Source organism: Talpa occidentalis, unplaced genomic scaffold, assembly GCF_014898055.3.
Source record: "Talpa occidentalis isolate TD23 unplaced genomic scaffold, MPIMG_talOcc4v2.1 talOcc4.3, whole genome shotgun sequence".
Classification (NCBI taxonomy): Eukaryota; Metazoa; Chordata; class Mammalia; order Eulipotyphla; family Talpidae; genus Talpa; species Talpa occidentalis.
The window spans coordinates 35,232,765-35,254,054 of record NW_023603184.1 but is presented as its reverse complement, the minus strand read 5'-3'; the positions used below and the strand labels follow the sequence as shown (position 1 = coordinate 35,254,054).

Here is a 21,290-nt window from a genome sequence, read left to right as displayed (position 1 = left end):
TGGTTAGACGTAGTAACTCTGTCTACTTTTGTCTAACCAGAATTAAGAAGATGACATTCAGAATTTATATTTTGTTCAGAGTACTGGAAGCTATAAAAATTAACAGAGCAGCTGTAAAAAAAAAAAAAAACAGGTATATTTGAGAAATACAATATTAACAGTAAGAACTACTGGAGAACTCACCATAGGTTAAAGACAGCTATAGAGATGTTGAACTATCTCTGTTGAGGAGGTAGGAAGGTCAGAAGAATACAGTCAGAATGAAGATGGAGAGAAATTAAAAACAGATGGAAATACTGAAGAAAGTATAGGAGAAATAGAGAATCGAATGAGAATTATCAAACGTACATAAAATCAGAATTCCAGATTGAGGAGGGTCTACAAAGTAGCAGATACTTGCAAACTTTTAGGGAGAGGAAACAGATCCACAGCAAATCCAAGATTTCCAATAAATCCAGAGAGAGAGACGGAAAATAAATGTACCCCATGGTATCATGGTCCAACTTCAGATTCAAAGACAAAGACTTCAGATTCAAAGACCTGATACATGGTATCAGGTCCAACTTCAAAGACAAAGAGAAAATCTTAAAGATCAGCGTGACTATTGCAGTCAGAGGATACAGTGTGCCTGGTCATGGACAGAATCCCAGGGTAGGAGCTGCACATTTGCACAGGGTACTTGACCTCATTTTGAAGCGTATCATTACTTTCACAGTCCCCACAACGATTTCCTCCTGACCCCTGTATTTATATTATTTGCCCTCATTTCTTTGTCCTGGTAACAAGGGCTCATTGCCCACTGTATTGTTCTGAGCATCCTTCGACAGGCTTCCTGGGGTTACAATCATGGCCGCTAGGGGTTATTGTGCAAATAACTCTTCTCAGTGGCCTGAGTTATAAGATTTCTATTCTTGGTGTCTAGAGGAACCATACCTGTGCAGACTTTTCTCAGTCAGAGCATTTTATTTTATTTTGTCATTTATTTTTCTGAACTTTTTTTTTTTTTTTTTGGTGGGACCCTCGCCGGCGGCTGGGGAACGAACCTGAGCTGCAGAGGCTGCTGGCAGCCTCACAGCCCAGCGCTCAACCGCTGTGCCACCAGGGGAGGCCCTGAACTATTTTTTTTAATGAAGTTCCACTGTTTTACATCCTTGCTACTATTTTGACAGTATAGGATTTCTCCCCTCGGGTGTCATCACCATAGCTCTCCCATCACCAAGCACACATAGTCCTCTGTCATTGCTCTCCTCCCTGCTGCATCCTCTCCTCCCCATCTGGATGCCTCAGAGCTATGATCACCTTTCAAAGGTTGGTTTTAATGCTCGTCTTTGTCTGATCCTTTATTTTGTTTCTGCATTCTGTATGTAAGTGACAGCATCCTGTTCAATTATCTTTTTCCATCTTCTCTCCATCATCTATTTTCTGGGCAGGTGTGCTTCTGCTCTCCCCACTCTCTCCATTCCAATCTTCTACCCATTGAACCGGGACTCATGCCAGTGTCCACAGCTTCCCCAGACTAACAGATGCTTGGAAGAAGCAAGCTTCGAGCACCACTTTCTACCCAATGATTTTCTTTGCTCCCTTCATTGTGTATCACTCCCTACCCCTCTCTCTTGCTCCAGCTCCTATTAAGCTGGTTTGATATCAGCCTGTACCTTTTCAAGATGAAGACATTCCTGCCCTACTTGTATACACTCTAGTTAGTCCTAGTACTAACATTCTGGTAATCTTTTTCTCTCCATACCATGAATGTTAGCTTCTGTGTCAAACTCACCATTACTAACAAAAAGTCTAACATCAAATCTAACAAAGAATAAATGGGAAAGCAGAAGTACCCTTTATTGTTGTGTCAAAACTATTTCCAAAATGATATTCCAGTATTCAATACCTGCCAGTATTGAAATGGAATGACATGTTTCTGTAAAGTTCTAAAAGGTTATTAAAGTATGAGAAATGTCTCATCACAGAAGACCTTCTTTAAACTTACTCATTTTAAAATGTGAATGAAACAATACCTCAAAAATGATAGCTAGATGATAAATGAACAGTACTGCATTATGGAAAATATTATTACTCATGACAATGAAAATTTGTAATGAAAATCCAATATTGCACTGAGTTTAATAAAGCCATCAGTCACTTCCAGTTGATGGTAAAGAAATCTCACAAAATGAAAAAAAGATAATTGAAATGAAAAAGAAGAGATTGTGCTGAGAATAGAGGGGGCAAAGGAAGCAAAGAGAAATAAGGGGAAAAGCAGATGAGGAGTTGGTTCTTTTAGGAAATGAGAAAGGCAGTGAAAGACAGATTAGTGAAGAGTTCTAAGTAGTGACCATCAAGGACGTGACTGGGAACTTTCTTGGCCTTCCACATCTACATTCTCCCTCATGTTCCCTTAAAAGTTCAATGAAAATTTTTTGAGATCTCTCCCACGGGATCTTCAGCCCCCTGACTCTCCATCTGAAACAAACCTCTCTCCCCAAGGACCGCGGAAGTCCAGGGGCAGCTTGGGGGGTCATTGCTCTCCGGCCCAGTCTTTTCTCACATCTGCTTCCCTTCAAGCACCTGTCTTCAACTTTCTAGCCTACAGCTTTTCCAGTGGCAAGTCCAGATTTTTCCCACCACAATCACTGCACTAGCCAGGTGTCTGATATCATAGCGGTGACTCAGTGCTTTCATTGTGTGCTGGAGCCAGACTTACTGAGTGGAGACTGATGTCTGCCAGGGAGGGATATTTCTGGCTCTGTCTGCCTGAATCTTCTACACTCTGGCTCCCAGAAAGGAGTGTTTATGCTTGCACTCTGACTTCCTTTCTTCCCAGGGGAAGAGAACCTTGCTGTCTGTCTCTGAAAGGACCAGAGACTCAAGAGTCCTGTATTTTTTTATCCCTCAGGGAGAAAGCTTCCCTCTCATCTCTCCACATTCTGTGGTCCCTAAGCAGTATTATTGCCTCTGAAGGCATAGGGACAGTTCAGAGTTAATCATGCTGCACCATTTGAATGGGTAGAGTGTGACACTTAAGAAACAAAAATATGATTAATTATAAAAGCAGAACCTTAGAACAAGGGGATTTAAGGCCAAATGCCAATTGGTACCAGGTTCTGACTGTCCAGAAACAAACTGATAAAAAGTATTCATAATTTATAAAAAACCAACCATGTTTAGAATAACTGATAGTTTAGAATAACTATAACACACTCAAATATGCTCCCTAATTTTTAAAAAAAATCTATGACCACCTAGTTCTAATTGAGTGAAATGTTTTCATAAAGCCCTTTTTTCTGACACTTTTAATATAAAAATCCAAGATGATTGCTTTTATCTGTTTACTTCACAATATACTCCATTAGTGCTTGGCAGAGTAAACGTGTGGTTGACCTTGTGGCAATGACTTTTTTCTATTTCCTGTCCTTGTAGACAAGGGTTCAGGGGGTCTCCACAGCCACTGTAGCACGAGTTCGATCCCTGGCCAGGGAGCTACCTACATGACATGACAGACCTCTCCTGTCTCGCCCACTGCTCCCCTCAGCAGTGTATTTCAGTCAATCCACCTGTTCTGTTCCCCACTCTGTCTCTGGTGAATCCTCTTACCATCCCCCCACACCTCTGGCCTATACCCCAGCTCCTGTATGTATAAATAAATAAAAATATTTTTAAAAAAGGGTTCAGGGCTAGAAGTTAAACAACAAAATTCAACTAACAATCTATTACTTCACAACTTTTTAAAATTATGTCTCATATTCCCAATTTGTATATTTGCTGTAAGGAATGTGATCATGTTAGGAAAACACAAACTTTACTATGGTGATATTGCTTTTGCTGGTGAGTTCTTTTTAGTTAATCTCTGATTTAAAAAAAAAAAAATAGACCAGAGCAGTTTTTATTGAGCCAAAGTAGGCAGCAGTGCATATATATTTTCATTGACTGGTTATCTTTTTGCTCTTTGTCACCGTACACACTGAGAGAACCTGGATCATTGTGACATTCCATATCACATCACATGGAGAAAACACCTGGATTCTATCATGAGTCAGAATGGTTAAGCAGAAAACGTCATGTACCCTGGATTCTCTATTAAGACAGGCCCAGAGATGCATACCACGGATTCAGGGGCTTGCCATTCGAAGGATGTCTATACATTTCCAGTGTTCAGGAGCCTGCTCCAACATCACCCCCATGTGGAAGACAAGTTTTTGTACCTTAAACATCCTACCACTTAGGAAGAGGACTCTTTAGATTTTGGAGGCAACAGTTAATACCCTTGGGTATTCTGATTTGATCCATGAGCTGTTTTCTAGGTGTTGCCAGATGTTGAAGGCTGTCTCGCCTGCTGCTTCCCTCAGCAGTGTATTTTAGTCAGTCTGCCTGTCATGTTTCCCACTCTGTCTGTGGTGAATCCTCTCACCCCCACTACCAGCACCTGTGGCCTGAACCTCAGCTCTTGTATGCATAAATATAAATAAACCTTAAAAAAAAAAGACATTTCTACTGGGGAATGAGGTTACTTTTCTAGTTATTTTCTTAGAGAAAGTTGCACAGAACTTCTTAATTTACCTCTATGGAAAATTGCCTATATATACATACATGTGTGTATAAATGTATATGTGTATATATACATACATACACATGTATATCACATAATATGGTTTATTAGAAGTGGCAATCTCCTAGCATTAAAATTTCTATTGAACTTTCAATTTCCCTAGCAAAATGGTGTTACAGAATTCAATGAAACAACTAAAGCAGTTAAATTAAGCCAATCTATGAAAGCTTTGGTATGTTTACCCAGTTGTGAAAAGTAACATTGAATCACCTACACACAAGAGTTGTATGGTGGAGCCATGAACTGTGGATCTGTGGTGAGATCAGAAGGATAATGAGAATGTCCCTGTTGACGTTTCGTGCTGCTGGTCAGACAAAGGGGCTAAGACACAGATACGATGTAATCATGGTTTCGTGGCTGGGAGCCTTTACAATCCAGACTCTGCACTGGGCTTGATTTCTCCTTCTAGCTGAATCAAACTTACTATCATGCTGGGATGTAGAAGGTGAGCACAACACAGACATGGGAGCCACAGGTGTTGAGAGCCTTCAGCCAGGCATTATATGATGGCAAACAAAACACTGTGTAGAGTATCTTCACATAGGAGAAGCCAATTATGATGAGGTCAATAAATCCCACAGAAAAGGCAACCACCCCAAACAAGTTATCGGCCCTGATACTGACACAGGAAAGGCGAGCACTGCCCATGTGCTCACAGTAGGTATGGGGAATGATTCGGGCACCACAAAATGATAGCAGCAAGATGAGAAACATGAAAGGAATAACAAAGGTTGAAGATATAACAATCATGACTAGACCTAGCATGACCACCACCTTGTTTGTGAGGCTCATGGCATATCTCAGGGGATTACAGATGGCAACGTAGCGATTGATGGCCATGACCATCAGTATTCTAGACTCTAGGCCTGTGCACAGGTGAGTCATAAACATCTGTGCAAGACAGGCACCAAAAAGTAGTTCCCTGAGATTGAACCAGAAGATGCCCAGCATCTTGGGGGATAGTGGCAGTGGACAGACTTAGGTCAGTGAAGACTGACATAGCCAGGAAATAAAACATGGGCTGATAATACATGGACTAGGCTCAGCCTGAATGATGAAGAGGATTGTATTATTCCCTAGGAGGACAATCAGATATACAGCACAAAAGGGGAACCCAATCCAGATGTGAAAATTTTCTAGGCCTGGAATCCCCAAAAGGAAAAAAGAGGAAGGATGGAATTGGGTGGTGTTGTGGTAGGACATCTTCATGGTTGCTGGCCAATTTTTCCTTAACATGTTAAACTTTAATCCCATTTATGCCATTTTCTCGAGTCCTGGAAAGACACACAATTAATTGTCAATGGAAGACTCTGGAGCAGAAAGTAAAGGATTTAGAAAGTTCCCAAATAAAGAACTCACCAGATTCTTACATCTTGTTTTTCTAAGATGCATCCCTAACTTGATATTTTGCTACAGTTCTAGGAATGATGGAAATCAACATCTGTGTATACTATAAGTTCATCACTAATAATCCAATTCTAGGGGATCTAATTCTGACAAGTTTAAATGCTTTGTTTTGTATGTTAAAGCAAAATGTAATTATACTGAGATTTATTTTTCCCTTTCATTTATTTAAACTGATATTTAAAGCATACCAACCATGTGAGAAACAGCACTAAACACTTGCATGAAAACATTAAACAAGACAAAGTTGCTTCTATGGAACTTAAAATTTTGCTTACAGTAATTGAATGAGAAAGCAGCTTCCCTGCAAATATAGGGCTTTTTGATGATGATGATATGCTGATGTATTACAGTGATCAAAATCACTAATGGTTGTGTTTATTTGCTATCTATAAATATCAATAGTTGTTTTAATTTTCTTACTTTTAGAAAATCAAAATTAACTTTAAGAAATCTTTTACAGTATCTCACAGATACTCTCTGGTATCTGAGAGTCAAATAATTCAATGAATTTCAAGGTTAGACTAGAAATCTCTAAAAATAACAGGGTATAGCGGCCCTCAGAGAAGCAAGACTTGGGAGTTGCTTGATGGAAACTAACTCCAAGTATAACAAGTCACCTAGATGGGGAAGTGGTGCTTAATCATATAACACAGAAAGGGAACCTCATGTGTTAGTCCATATCTAGGTATTCTTGTGCCGAAGAATGCAGGTGAGGGAATGTGGATTCTGCTTGTTTAATGTGTTCTCAGATGATGTTGAGAATCTTATTCCCACACAAATGCTTAGTGAGCATCAGAGTTACCCCTGATGAAAATAATTAGCTAACCAAAAAAAAAAAAAAAAAAAAGGTGATCATGTGCAAAGACCCAGCTTTCAGTTGTCCTACATTTAGAAATGATAGCCAAGTGGAGTCCTTTTAGATTGGCTGCAGCCTTTTAATGCTTCACAGACATGAGTCTCAGCCAAGTTGGCCAATACCCAGTGATTAACACAGCATAAGGGGCAGAGCTATACTTATGAGTCTTACACTGTTGATGGCTTTGTGCAAATCTATTTTGTCAAAAGCTCTGAAGACTGATAAAATTCCTAAGCAATTTTGCCTTTTTGTGAAAGTCTGTTGGCACATCCTGTACTTTCTTGGCCTACTCTTATGGACAGGCTCTGGAATATGCATTCTGAGTAGGGTTTTTTTCTTATATGCTTTCTCCTATGCTATTTGGAAATTACCGTCTTACTGACATCATTTTGTTACTCATTTCTGTCAGGATCATTCATTTTCTGGGCTACATGACATTTATCAAAGCCTAGAAATTAAAATCCATATTGCAATAGCAAAGCTCTTTCCTTTATTCTTCTTTTGAGGACTTATAATGAACACTTCTAAGTCATCTTATTCTTTCTGTCGTCTCTTCCTCAGTCTTGATTTCTTTGCCTTTGGCTTCTACCAGAGTCCTTCATTATCCAGCTGAGAGCAAACTTACCAACAATTTTAGTAGCTCTCCCATCTTAAAAGGGTCTTCTTTCTGTGGGCTTTGTGAAGTGATCATTTATACCGAGGAGTAAGAACTCATAGTGACACTTTACCCTTCCCAGATGCATTTGTCCTGTGGGGAGCCCAAGGCCTTGAGGACTGAAAAAAAGGAGCTTCTGTGTTGCCTTATCAGGCATGTATGAGTTACAAATAATATTTCTCCCATTCTGTGGGTTATCTCTTTACTTTCTTGATACTGTCATTGGACATTTTTTATTTAACTTATACTTTTAATTTGGGGAAGTCCAATTTATTTTATCTTCTGTTGTTTCTCCTTATGATATTATTATAACACATTATCATTATTATCATCATTATTATTATTATGAGAAACCATTGCTTATTTGAAGGTCAGCAACACTTACTTTTATGTTTTTTCCTAAGAGTTTCATAGCTTGTAACAGTTATGAATTTTATAGCTGCTAGATGTGGCCTTTTTTTTTTCAGAGACTTATTCATTTATGCATACCAGAACTGGGGTATGGGCCAGAGGTGCAGAGGGTGAAAGGATTCATCAGAGACAGAGTGGGGAACAGAACAAGCAGATTGAAATACACTGCTGAGGGGAGCAGTGGGCAAGACAGCAGAGATCTGCTGCAACACGTGGGTCAGTTCCCTGGCCCAGGATCAAACTTGTGCTGCAGTGGCTGTGGATAGCTTCGTCGTGCTGAGACTTAACCCCTTGCACCACCAGGAGGGCCCACATGTGGGCTTTTGATATGTCTCAAATTAATTTTTGTTTATAGTATAATTCCATTTACTTCTTACTGTAGTATTTTTTAGATTTGAACTGATTTTTCCAGGGTCTCATTTATTTTGATAGTGTTCTTAATCCAACAGCACCCCCTCCTGTCAGTATCATGGATATCAGTTTATTTAATAACACTGCAGGAGCAGGTCGCTGTCTTGGGGTTTTCCTTTTTTTCCAGGATGTTGAATTTCCACACTCATTTCATTCTTTGGGTCACTGCATCTCTAAGGAGGCACCTCTTTCTTCCAGTTATTTCTTTCTTCCAGAGAAACCCTGTATTTCTGAGTCTGCAACTACTGCTCCAACTCATTTTCAATACACTTGTAAACAGTGCTGTTTCCAGTGACTTCCCTAGCCTGTGTTTGACATTTTAGAATTGAGTGTAGATATTTTTTATTTCTGGAGGTTGTATTTGTGCAATGTATGTCTTCCACACCATCACCTCTCTTCTACATAGCCTTTTAAATTTCTCTCTCTACATGTTCTGAACCTAGTCCGTGACAATTGTGGGAAGTGCAGCAGTAACTTTTTCACTTTTTAAAATAATTTAAAATCTTACCATTCCTTGTCATCTAGCTAATGTCATCTATTAACAATCAAGGAAAGGAATAATGTGGTTTTATTTACATTCCTGATATTATGGGGGGGGGGCGGGGAGCCATCACTTTCCTGGGGCCAATAAGAACATACACACAATATACTAAACACTCAAAGCTCAACAATGAAAAGCAATAACCCAATCAACACACATTGCATTCTTACAATTGTCGATTCTGTCATTTTTGGCATTATATCTTCTCTTTAGCTGGCTTTCCTTGCCACATAGGATAGATATATCTGGGTTTTTACATATGTTTCAGTTGACAACACTGAAGAGTTTATTATTAGCAATTTTTGAGATGATTATGAGAGTAAATGAGACCAGGAGAACTTGGGGAAAAGGAAAGGCTGAGACACAGGGCAGTGATTTTAAACAATATAGGAACAGAAGGAACAAAACAGCTCTCAGGAAAATAGAAGTGTTTTACTGAAATATTGCTGAGCTTGCCACCACCTAGAGCAAGATCTGGTTACAGCATAATCAGGGAACAGAAAATCAACCACCAGGAGACCTCCCGACCACCTAATGCCTAATCCATAGTCTGGCACACTGGGCAACAGGAAGTCTGACTGTATACAGTCACAGACAGGCTGGAGTGCACAGGCATCCTCGCTGGGACCCCTCCTGCTGTCAGGAGCTCTTTTCTCTTGCTTCAATAAGTCCACACTTGCTTGCCCTCACGTTCGGTGTGGTGGTTCTTATTCTTCAACAGGTTGCACACACCCAGACACACGAGCATCCACTCTCCTAACAATTATTTCAAAATTTTAGGAATAAACTTGTATTACCTGCAAATGAGGAATTTTAACTTGTATAAATGATTATTTATTCTTTGAGTTTTATAGAACTGTCTATAGGTAAGAAATGTAATTTCATACAAGGAGCTGAATAGGAAAATTTAATATTTATTTCTAATTTTAGTAGGAATTTATATACTTAGGAAGAACTTTTCTCCCATTTCTTTCTCCATATTTTTCTCCCATTTCTTTCTTCATATTTTTCCCATATTTCTTCATATTTCTTTCTTCATATTTTAAACAATAATTCAATATTTTAAACTTTTTCACTATCTTCAAATTTTATCAGATTTACCATACAACATTTATACATTAACTTATTTAGTGGATATAACATATATTTTCTAATATTTAAACATTATTCTTCTCTAATTATTCCATATAGAAAATGAATAACAGAGGTCTAGAATTCAGAATTTGAAATTAGAGAGATGCTTAGCAGCTACATAGAAGTAAGAAAATTTATCATTTTGAAGTCTTAATTTTCACTTATGTAAAATGACATTACTACTAGTATCTAGCTTTTAGGATTACTTTTAAAATTAAGGTAATACAAGTTTTATTTGCATTTTTATTCTTTTTAAAATATTTTACCAAGTTAAATTGTCAAATTTATGTATAACTGCTGACTTTACAGGATAATGTTAGTTTTCAAAAATAATCTTCAAGACTTTGAAAATTTTTTGAAATGTGAAATAACTGTTGTAACATGGGAACTATGAAACACTACTGTGGCCTGGCATCTTATTTGTAAGAAAATGTAAAATAATTATTTTGTATTCTTCATACACTATTTTGATATATCTAGTTTCTCTAAATCTTGTTTGTGTCCCTTTCATTTCTATTCAGGAAATGATCACCTGATTATTCTCTCTTTCTATACTTATACAAAGTATCCTTTCCTCAGTTAGCTTTAGTTTTATTATTATAGGCACTTATCCCTATTCTCTGCATATTGCTTGCTCACCCTATATTGACCTTCAATGTGATTCCATTTCCAATTAGAAGTCAACTTCATGCTTTGGTACCTCCTAGAATACCAAAGACATCAACTGTGCTATGTAGTTCCATATTCTAATTTGAATGACTTGATATGATATCTGCAGCCACGCCATTACAGTCTGCCCTGCAACTCACCCTATCAAGAACCGGGCCGGGGGAGGGGAGTTCTGAGTCCTCAAGTCCAGATAATGCCCTGTTAACTCCTCAGTTTTGTCATCTGACTGAAACACTCTCTGACCAAGGACTGAGAGTATCTGAGGACCCCAAGTGCTAGGGCCTTCTGGTATTGGAGACCAGTGACAATACACTGAATTGGATTTAGAATTGGATTTAATAAGCCGTATCTATCTAGGTGAGAACCAACAACCACACCAGAAATATATTTTGTAAATTTGTTTCCATTTTTTAATGTTTTACAAGTACAAAAATTATCACAGCAGCCTTTCTAGTTCACAGTGCCCAATGAATATTCTTTTACAATATTTTATTTGCAGGTGTACTGAAGCTCAAAGAGCTCTAAGTGCAGTTCTCAAGTGTTCTCCAATAGTGCCCAGAACTTGCATTTAAATCTGGATCTTATGACTCCTAATTAATTTTATTACAGGGCATGGAGAAGAGCACCCCAGGACCTCCAAACCTAGCCACTCTAAATAGATTTTGCCATCTGCCACATCAAGATACTCTAGTGTGTAAGAACTTTAATGAAAAGGAACTTTCATACAATTTGTGTGCAATACAGAAAAGACAATGAATAAAGTTTCCAAGCCAAGCACTCAAAGTTACCCATCCCCTCATGGGTAAATGCCAACAGGGCTAACCCAAAGCAGGGCCACTGAGGCCCAAAAAACTACCACAAGTCTAAGGCACATTCTGGGGGGGGGGACCCCAAAGAAAGGGGCAGATGGGTCAGACAAGTCTGCAAGGGAAAGAGCAAAAACAAAATCAAGACAAAAGCTGCCATTGTTGACCTCCCCCTGGGTCTCTCACTCACAACTGTTTCAACCAGTCCAGGACCAAGAAGCCAACGCAGTTTCTTCACATCTCTCTGCTCCATGTGCCTCCTTCAGGTCTCCTTCTTGCACCCCAACTTTCTTCTTTCCTTCCCCTGTCTCCTCTCCAGCTTCCTCCCCTCCCTGCTTAGCTTCACTCTTCCTTAGGTGGAGCAGGAAACCTGGAACCTCCTCTTTCCCTGAGGATCACCCTGTTACAATATCTCTTGTCTCTGTATTCTGCTTGGTTTTCACAAAACCTCACCTCATATCTTTACAGATATAAATGTCAGGTTCCAATATATGAATGGAGACAATCTCCATGTGGGAGGAAATTATTCAAGACAGTTAGTTGGGGATCACAACTTTTGCAAACATTTTTTCCCCTTTAACCATTTTTGCACTATCAGTGACATTTGAATATGGACATGTTTTTTAGCTTTTCTTATGGCAACAAGAAAGAATTATTTGGAATCTTTGTGCTATACAACCCAATGGGGTGTGCTAATTACGAGGAATTGGGGGAAGTAATGTGATGTGTTTGTGTGGGAATATCAGGAGTTCAGAGAAAATATTTCCAATGTTTGCCTCTATTTTAACCTTATTGTTCCACTGAACTACCTTGAAGAACTTTGCGGGCTAAATATCAATTAATAGATTTAGGGTTAAGCATCCTTAGTACATGCTCTCTTATCTGTTTTGTCCTGACCCCATAAATAACAGGATTAAGGGCAGGGGGAACAACCACATACAGATTGGCCACAAGGATGTGGATATAATGAGGGATGTTGTGGCCAAAGCGGTGTGTCAGGAAGGAGAAGAAGGCTGGCACGTAGAAAGCCACCATGACGCAGACGTGGGAGCCACAGGTGCTGAGCGCCTTGAGCCGGGCATCCCAGGATGGCAGGCGGAAGACAGCGTGGAGGATTTGGACATAGGAAAACCCAATCACAGAAAGGTCGATGTAGCCCACTGAGAAGGCAACCAAGCCGTAGATGACATTGACCTGAATACTGGCACATGCTAACTTTGCCAAACCCATGTGTTCACAATAGGTGTGGGGAAGAATCCGGACACCACAGAAAGGCAGTCTCAGGATGAGGAATATGAGCGGAGTCATAAACATCAAAGTCCTGACTATGATGAGTACACCCAGCAGGGCTACCACCTTATTGGTGAGGATCATGCTGTATCTCAGTGGTTTGCAGATGGCAATATAGCGATCTATGGCCATGACAGTCAGCACCGCGGACTCCAGGCTAGTGCATGTGTGGATAATGAACATCTGTGCGACGCAAGCACCAAACACAATCTCTCTGAGATTGAACCAGAAAATGCCCAGCATCTTGGGGATGGTGGCTGTGGACAGGCCAAGGTCTGTGATGGCCAACATGGCCAGGAAGTAAAACATGGGTTGGTGGAGGCCACGCTCAGTGTAGATCACAAAGAGGATGGTGATGTTCCCCAGGAGGGCTACTACATAGACCACAAAGAAGGGGAAGCCCATCCACATGTGCACGGCTTCCAGCCCTGGAATCCCCATCAGAAGGAAGAAAGGAGGGTGGAACTCTGTACTGTTGGGAGGAAGCATTTTGATGGCAACTGGTTACAGACACATTTCTTGCACGAGCTTTCTTGCTTCCATTGGAGATTCTAGCCTCTTTTCTTTTCTGGAGAAATAGAAAATCCACTCTTTAATTCCATAATATAGCAGAGGAAATGTAGAGAGGGGATGTGAGGTTCAGTTAAAGAGCCACTCTCATTTCAAAGTATTTGCCTCATCCACATAGAAAACCATGCAGAATTTCCAGACACTGCAGTCCTGCACTTGTGTCTTTCTTTCCTTTCAGTCTCTATGGAAGAAACTGCATATGACATTAGCAAATATTCATTGTTAATTATAGCTGTTAATCAGGATGTAAGACATAAACAAGGTGGTATGTTAAGTGTGTGTTTATTTGTGTGTGTGATTGTGTGTTTGTGTGTGAAATATCACTGAACTGAGATCAAGGGGTAAATGGTGAATAATCACTCTGATGCTTCAAAGGAATGACACATTCTTGCAAAGTGGGCTTGAAAAACTAGACCTATTTTATGTGGGGAAAATCCAGCAAAGGACGAGGATTGAATAGTAGGTATTTGGATCTGAACTAAGGAATTTAAACACATTGGAAGATTATCATAAATTTCCAGCAAAATAACACTCCCTCCTAGAACTACAAAGTCTCTTCATTCCTTTCCTAAACAGATTAACACTCAAGGTTCCCAGATATATTGAGGAGCTTTTTGTGATTTATGACCTTATTTTCTGCCATCATACTGCATTATATTAATGGACAATCCCTTTGTAACATGTGAATAGAGGCAGCAAAATATCTTCATCTCTTTTAAAGCTAGAGCAACCCCAAGGTCAGACACTCACATCAATTTGGTTACAGAATAGTTTGCATCGAAGTTAGAGTGAGCTTACCTGAGATAGCAATAGATGAGTTTGTGCTTAAATTGTCCATAGGCTCATGCACCTAACCACAGAATCTGTGTGTGCCCTGAGGCTGAATCTGGGCTGCAGCTAGCCCAGTGCCAATCATGCAAACTGACATGATGGAGCCCCTGGGTGCTTGGTTGTGTGCAAAGTAGAGTGGGCCACCATTAGGAATTCTGCTGCTACTGAGTGTGTCCTGTGGCAGGCTCTGGGATATAATGGTGATTGTGTTTGTTGTATCTAAAGAGTGTTGGATAAGATCGGGTGTGTTCAGGGAGCTATGGCCATATACTGCTTCTGAATCTAGGATCATCTGCAAACCTACCACTCTGCCCTCATCTGTTATATCATACAAGCTCCTAGGTATTCATGTGTGGGGTCCCCAGCCCCTTGTTCTTGGAGCTACTGTCTCACAGCCCAGAGTTCCTGCTTGTCAGCCAGATGTTGGGCCATGCAAGGGGGCCTCTCACCAAGGGCAAAAGCCCTGGCATGAGGAACATACTGGGAAACCAGTATCTGTTGAACACAGCAGGCAGATGTTAGAATAGATATGTTTTGTTTTTTTTTTAATAGAGGCATGTTTTATTTATTTATTTGTTTGTTTGTTTGTTTATACATGCACTGGGTACAATCAGAAGCGCGGGAGGGTGAGAGAATTTACCAGAGCCAGAGCGGGGGGCAGAGCAGGCAGAAGGACCGAAGTACACTGCTGAGGGGAGCAGCGGGCGGCAGGAGAGGTCTGCGTGCCATGTGGGACCCTCCTCCAGTGGTGGCCGGGGAGCAGCCGGGGATCGAACCGGCGCTGCAGAGGCTGCGGGCAGCTTCGCAACCCAGCGCTCAACCGCTGCGCCACCGGGGAGGCCCTAGATGATATGTTTTTACTAGTGGGAACAATGGAGCCCCCCAGGCAATATAGTCCCTAGTCACTCTACCCTAGCTCACATTCCTGATAACATATTCCCCAAGCATGTATACTCTATTCAGCCTTTCCTCACCTTTGTACTTTATGCTAATAAATACAAGACCACCTTTGGGTGGGGGCGGCACATTACACACAGGGTAGTCCCTCTAGGCATCTCACGTCTCCACGAGGACTTTAAGTCATCTTTCTCAGCCCACACCACTCCCAACACTGCTGCTCTGCCAGTAACAGTCATGTTTTAATTCACTTGAAAAATATTTACATCATGCCAACTCTCTGCCAGGTACTGACCCAAATGAAGACCTGTAGCTGGGTTTGAATCTAAGTCACACCTTCTGAGAGTTTAAATTCTAGAACTGCCAGTACTTTGTTTCTTCATTTCACACAGGTTTCTACTATCGCAGTAATCCTTTCACTTTTCACAGTCTTTGTAGGGAAACTCTAAAAGGTACCTTAGTATTCCAAACATATTACAAGTTCAGAATACTCCTGTTTAATAAGTTTATGCTCATTGACAAGAATTATTGTCTACACAGGTCATCACTCTGGGCAGCTGTTATCCATGATAGGTACTGTCACTGTGGACCCTCTTCCAACATGACCAGAAGCAGACTCACCTACCTCTGCCTGGCATCTGAGAAATCGTGAGGTACCGGATGCCACAGACTGCAGCCCGCGTGAGTTGAGTCTCAACACCCAAGAGTTATACATGAAATCCAGTCCCTTGGGAAGGGCCCTCACAGGGCTTTGGACTGTGTCCCTGCACCTGGAGCATTGGGCGGATGATTTCTGTGTCTGGAGGGAAAGCTCTGTGCTTTCTTGTCAGGGAAAGACTACCTGCCCTTCGCATCTTCCAGCAAGTACCCTCCCCTCAAGAACCTAGTCAGCTAGTAAGTCTCCCACCAATGTGTCAAATCTCACTGTGGTACCAGGTACCTCGGAAAAGACAGGTGATGAAAACAGGGAAAGAACTGGAAGAAAAACCCAGCATCTCCTCAAAGGAGAATACACAGAAATGTATGTACATTTAGCAGACAACAGAGAAAGAATTCTGTTGTAAGTTTCCGAACCCTAGACTACATTTGTTTTACAATTGTAGTGTATCTGAAACTACGCCAAGTCCCTCCACCCCGACCCCTGCCACCTGACCCACAGGTAGTGACCTCTCTTTAATACCAGGAGCCACTCCTTGATTTCAGGATGAACAGGAAGAAATGGATTAGACAGACATTTCAAAAATAAAAATCAGGTAGAATTATGCATATGGAAAGACATTTGAGGATTCATTATGCAACCCTGCTGATATGTACTTACTCCTGACAATCAGGCAAGATGATGTGTAACAAACTAAATGTAACAGGGTCTTGGACCCCAAGTCATAGTGTTAGAAGTGACATTAAATTCTTGAGCTTGCAAGACAGAAAGAACCAACTATTTACTGAGAAATTAGAAAGAAGAATGGGAATAAAGATTGGGGTTTTGAGACTAAAAAGAGGAATTTATATTTTAAGGATTATGCAGGAGATAGCTACAAAATACATACGTAGAACTATCCAGTAATAATTCAAAATATGCTATGTCTGCAACTTGGGAGTAAAACCAACACCACAAATAAAAATGTGCTTATTGTTATTCAACAAAAGTAAGGTAAGGAGGTATAAAATAGTTGGAGAAAATTTATGTATGCTTAAGATCCAAATCTTGGACTAAAAAGAACTTTCAAGTGGTTATGGCAAAGATTTAGGAGGAAGGAGAAAGACAAATGCTGGATGGTTTCATGCATCTGTGGAATATAGAGAAACAAAACAAAAAATCAGACAAAATCAAATCAAAAGCAAATCCTACAAAGCTGACTGTGAAACTGAGGCTGGGGAAGGAGAGAAACCAGAACGCAATGGACTATGGTGAAGAGGTGTGATTCTGTATCTCGGAATCACATACAGTATTGTAAAAGAAATGTTATTTCAATAATCAGTTATAAAGTAAAAATAACCTTGCTTTGTTTTTGTTGAGTTGTGTGAGCTCTTTGGGAAAAAAATGTCTTTAAGTCTGTCAGGATATTTTTCATAAGGTTAAAAGCTAAGCCCCCACTCCTTGCCTTCCAGGCAGGTTTGGGGGGTTGAATTGATAGCAGACTGGATAAGGTTGTTATGGGAACCAGGCCATAAGACAGACTACTATGTCCAGGAAAACCAGCCCAGCTCCAGGAATGCAGAAGCAGGGCCAGGACACACTCTGTGTCAAAGGCCAGTGCCCCAGATCAGACATCCCAGCAGATAACTGGTGCAAACTATCGCCCCCAAATTAGAAACAGAGTATAAAAGTGAGCCTCAAATCCTTCTTTCTGCACAGATACCTCCCTTCTTGTCCGCTATTCCCTTGCAGGGTATTTCAATATATCTGTCTTTCCTATTCTCTGTTCTGTCCTTGGTGAATTCTTTTACCCAGGTGCCTCTGGCCTTATCCTTAACTTACACCACCACAAGTAGCAAACTAGTCTATTTTCTGACTTGAGTCAATTGAATGGCCATTAATAATTTATTTTTGGTAGCAATATAATCTGCCAAAATTGGAATATTGATAATTCATGGGTTATTTTGACCATAATCTCTGCAAACGTAACTTGCCTCTTGCTAATCATCTATGCTAATCACTACTATGTGAATGATACACAAAGTACACAATAACTAATTTTTAGTAGAGTAGATGATGAAATGAATATTATATAGTCTTTAGCCAAATACTACTGATGTTACATTTTATTAAATACCAAGAGGCACTCTGTCCTTGTCAATACCTAAATCATGTCATTATTTGATACTGATTCTTAAAGGTTACTGAAGAAAAGAAAATCTGTATATAAATTGTCATGTCCTTTTATTCTTTGAATGAATCGTCCAACCCCCATGTGACTTATGAGCAGGAAATAAGTATCTTCTTGAAGCTACCCACCACTCCTCCCCAAGGCAGGTGGAGATTCCAGAAGTTCTCCCCATACAGTTTTGTCAGTTCCTCCTTCAAACACCTAAGACCAGAGACTGAGAAGAGGAATTCACGCAGTGTTGCCATTCCCACTGATGGCCACAGTGAGGCGCTGTTGGCTGGATGACAATGAGGAGTTGATTTACCCCCAGCTGGGGTGTTAATGCTATTCAGACTTCCTGGCACATAAGCTTGATATCCCACTCTGGGCTTCTGAGGTCCCAGCTCTCATTTTTAACACCCATGTGTTTAAAATATATGTGAAGCACAATAAAGAATCAAGACAACTATGTAGTAAGAGGCTCCCAGGCCCACTTCATGATGTGTGAAGAATGGAGTTTTCTTTCCTCAACAGTATTTAGATTTTTGTTTTGACTCCTGGCCACCAACATAGATGCCCTTTTCCTCCAGATAATTTAATTCCAAGGGACTTGCTCTCTCTTGCCCCTGGGTCTTGATTTAAATCTGCACTGTTCCTGAATAGCAGTGTTCAGTGGCTTCAGGTATTCATTCTCTAAAGGTTCTGCGTTCCTCGTGTCAATGAGACTAACCTACACACTAGGGAGCACATCAGTGGCTGTCATAAGCCCCCCAGTCCCCCCACTCCGTTGTTAATGCACTCCCTTCCCGAAACCACTGGAACATAGCCTGTGACCCTTTTCACAGATTTTTTGTTAAACTGAAAATACACCTGTACGACACTAAATTCCCTACTTTTTCCTTTCAGTTTTATTCAGATATAATTGACAAATAGCATTGTTTAAGTTTAAGGTATACAGTATGATACTTATAATGTGCGCATATAGGTATGTACACATGTTTGTAGATGCATATATATGTAGATATACGTGTCTGCATATGTATGTATAAATGATTATCCCAGTAAGTTTATTTAATAGCCAACATCACATATAGATTTAAAATATGGTTTTTCAAAAAAAAGGTTAAAAAATAAAAATAGTTTTATTATATCAAGAACCTGTTAAGCGCACCCCCCACTTCTTTTTTTTTTTTTTTTTTAAGCCATGGGTAATACATTACAACTAAAGGTGTTTTCTCACTTTATAGTTTAAGCTGCTTTGGGACAGACTCTGTTGCTACACAGGAGCTAAGTGACCAAGAGCTCACAGCACCAACTTGCAGGATTTGAAGACTCCAAAACTGTAACCAAGCATGGGTTGGATCTCCCATTCCCGCCCCAGATGCTGTTGCATGGCCAATCGGTGGCAAAAACCAAAAACACGGAATATCCAGAGCCACCATCAGTTTATCCTGCCCCCAGGTTCCTCTGAAGCAAGGAGTAGAGAAATCTTGGGGTCAGAAGCAAAAGGCAGGATGAAGAAAATAGTCTCAAATCCCACTTCCCAGTACATCCCACTCAATCCCACTTTCTGGGAGACCAGAAAGTGCCCAGGCATACTCTATGCCAGAAGACTAGCAGGACAAGAACTTCTCACTGGGGAGCGGCCTCTGTCCTCACAGCCTCGTCCAGCCATGGGCTCCTGGCTATGTGGTTAGGGGACACTCTGAAGAAAAAAACTGGGGATGTGTGCAGCTCTATCTTTTTGTGTAGAATACCCTGAGCACTTGTTCGCGGATCTGGCGAGTTTTCACCCCATAGACAAGAGGGTTAAGAGAAGGTGGCACAAGGAGGTACAGCGTGGCCAGAAGAACATGGATGTGATGAGGCACATGGCGGCCAAAGCGATGAGTGAGGAAGGAGAACATTCCAGGAACATAGAAGATCAGGATGACACAAATATGAGACCCACAAGTGCTAAAGGCTTTAAGACGGGCCTCACCCCCTGGGACCTTCAGCACTGCCTGGAGGATGAGGGCATAGGAAATGCTAATGGCCAGGACATCCAACCCAACCACAAATACTGCCACCGCCAGCCCATAAGCTCGGTTCACTGTGGTATCTGAGCAGGCAAGTTTTACCACAGCCATATGTTCACAATAGGCATGGCCTATGACCGTGGTCCGGCAGAAGGTAAGTCTCTGCAACAGGATGGGGAAGGGGAATAGAAGGAGTAATCCCCGCACCAGCACTGCGATTCCAATGCGCCCGATGAGTCCTGGATACAGGATTGTGGAATGGTGCAGAGGATAACATATGGCTACGTAGCGATCCAGAGCCATGGCCACAAGTATACCTGACTCCATGGATGAGAATGCGTGGATGAAGAACATCTGGATGAGGCAGACAGTGTACCCGATCTCGTGGTCATGAACCAGGAGTACTGCCAGGGTTTTGGGGCCAGTGGAGGAGGCCAGGACCAGGTCAATGCCAGCTAGCATGGCCAGGAAAAGGTACATCGGCTGGTGCAAGGATGAGTCTGTCCAGATGATGAAGAGGATAGTGATATTGCCCACAACAGCGAGGAGGTAGAGGACACACAATGGCAACGCTATCCAGTGCTGGCTTTCCTCCAGACCTGGGATGCCGACCAGGAAAAAAGAAGGCTGGAGTAGCCTCCAGCTGGAATTACTCAGCACCATCATCGATGGATCAGAGACAGAAGAAGAGAAACCAAAATCATAATTTCTTCATTCCTGTTGTGTCATCGCATTGTTCAGATGTGGTTTTTCTTCATCAGAGGAAGAAAGAGGCTTAAATTGCCACACAAGGGAATAAAGTTAGATGCAGGAGAAAAAAAATCTATCCAGGTAATTTTTAAAAGGTAAGACATCCACGTGTGTGAATTAAGGATTGGTATAGTTTCGTTTAAATATAAGAGGTAGGCTATGCTGTTCTTAGGAAGATGTTTAAACTCTACTATTCAATTACTTATCATTTGGGACTATCCATTTCAAAGGGTTCTCTTTCCCACCCCTTGCCATTACTGAACGCTTATAACCAATATGCTGTTCTGTTCATTTAGTCTCCTTCAGCTTCCATAACATGGCACTGCAGTTGTGCCCAGTCCTACTCGTATGTTGTTGATTCCAGGTTTTCCATCTTCTCCTCTCTTCCCTATTCTGTACATTTTCTTTGGGTTTATCCATTCATATGGTTTTAGCTATTTATATACTTCAATTTCTTCCAGGTCTGTTTCTAAGTCAAATATCTTTCTGAAGTGTATTTGCATTCCCAATTATCTATACTGCAAACTCATCATATTCAAAATTGAATGAACTTACCTAGCCTTCCCAAATCTGCTCTACCTCTTTTTGGCCATATAGTTCATGAAGTATATACTAGTTACCCTCCCAAAGCAAT

The 21,290-nt window shown here is 40.9% G+C and overlaps 2 protein-coding genes and 1 pseudogene across 2 annotated transcripts; all 3 read right to left on the bottom strand.

Moving 5' to 3' along the window:
* Positions 1-5,029: 5,029 nt before the first annotated feature.
* LOC119254617 (olfactory receptor 52E5-like) lies at positions 5,030-5,806 on the bottom strand (annotated as a pseudogene).
* Positions 5,807-12,327: 6,521 nt separating this feature from the next.
* Positions 12,328-13,278, bottom strand: LOC119254971 (olfactory receptor 52E5-like). The gene has a single exon (XM_037521994.1). It carries the CDS (start codon positions 13,270-13,272, stop codon positions 12,328-12,330), a length of 945 nt encoding a protein of 314 aa, XP_037377891.1. The 5' UTR covers positions 13,273-13,278.
* A 6,346-nt stretch (positions 13,279-19,624) lies between these two features.
* Positions 19,625-20,581, bottom strand: LOC119254970 (olfactory receptor 52L1-like). The gene has a single exon (XM_037521993.1). It carries the CDS (start codon positions 20,570-20,572, stop codon positions 19,625-19,627), a length of 948 nt encoding a protein of 315 aa, XP_037377890.1. The 5' UTR covers positions 20,573-20,581.
* Between the last annotated feature and the right edge of the window lie 709 nt (positions 20,582-21,290).

Coding starts and splice junctions, on each gene's coding strand:
- LOC119254971 (XM_037521994.1), bottom strand. CDS start 13,272: ATGCTTCCTCCCAACAGTACAGAGTTCCACCCTCCTTTCTTCCTTCTG.
- LOC119254970 (XM_037521993.1), bottom strand. CDS start 20,572: ATGATGGTGCTGAGTAATTCCAGCTGGAGGCTACTCCAGCCTTCTTTT.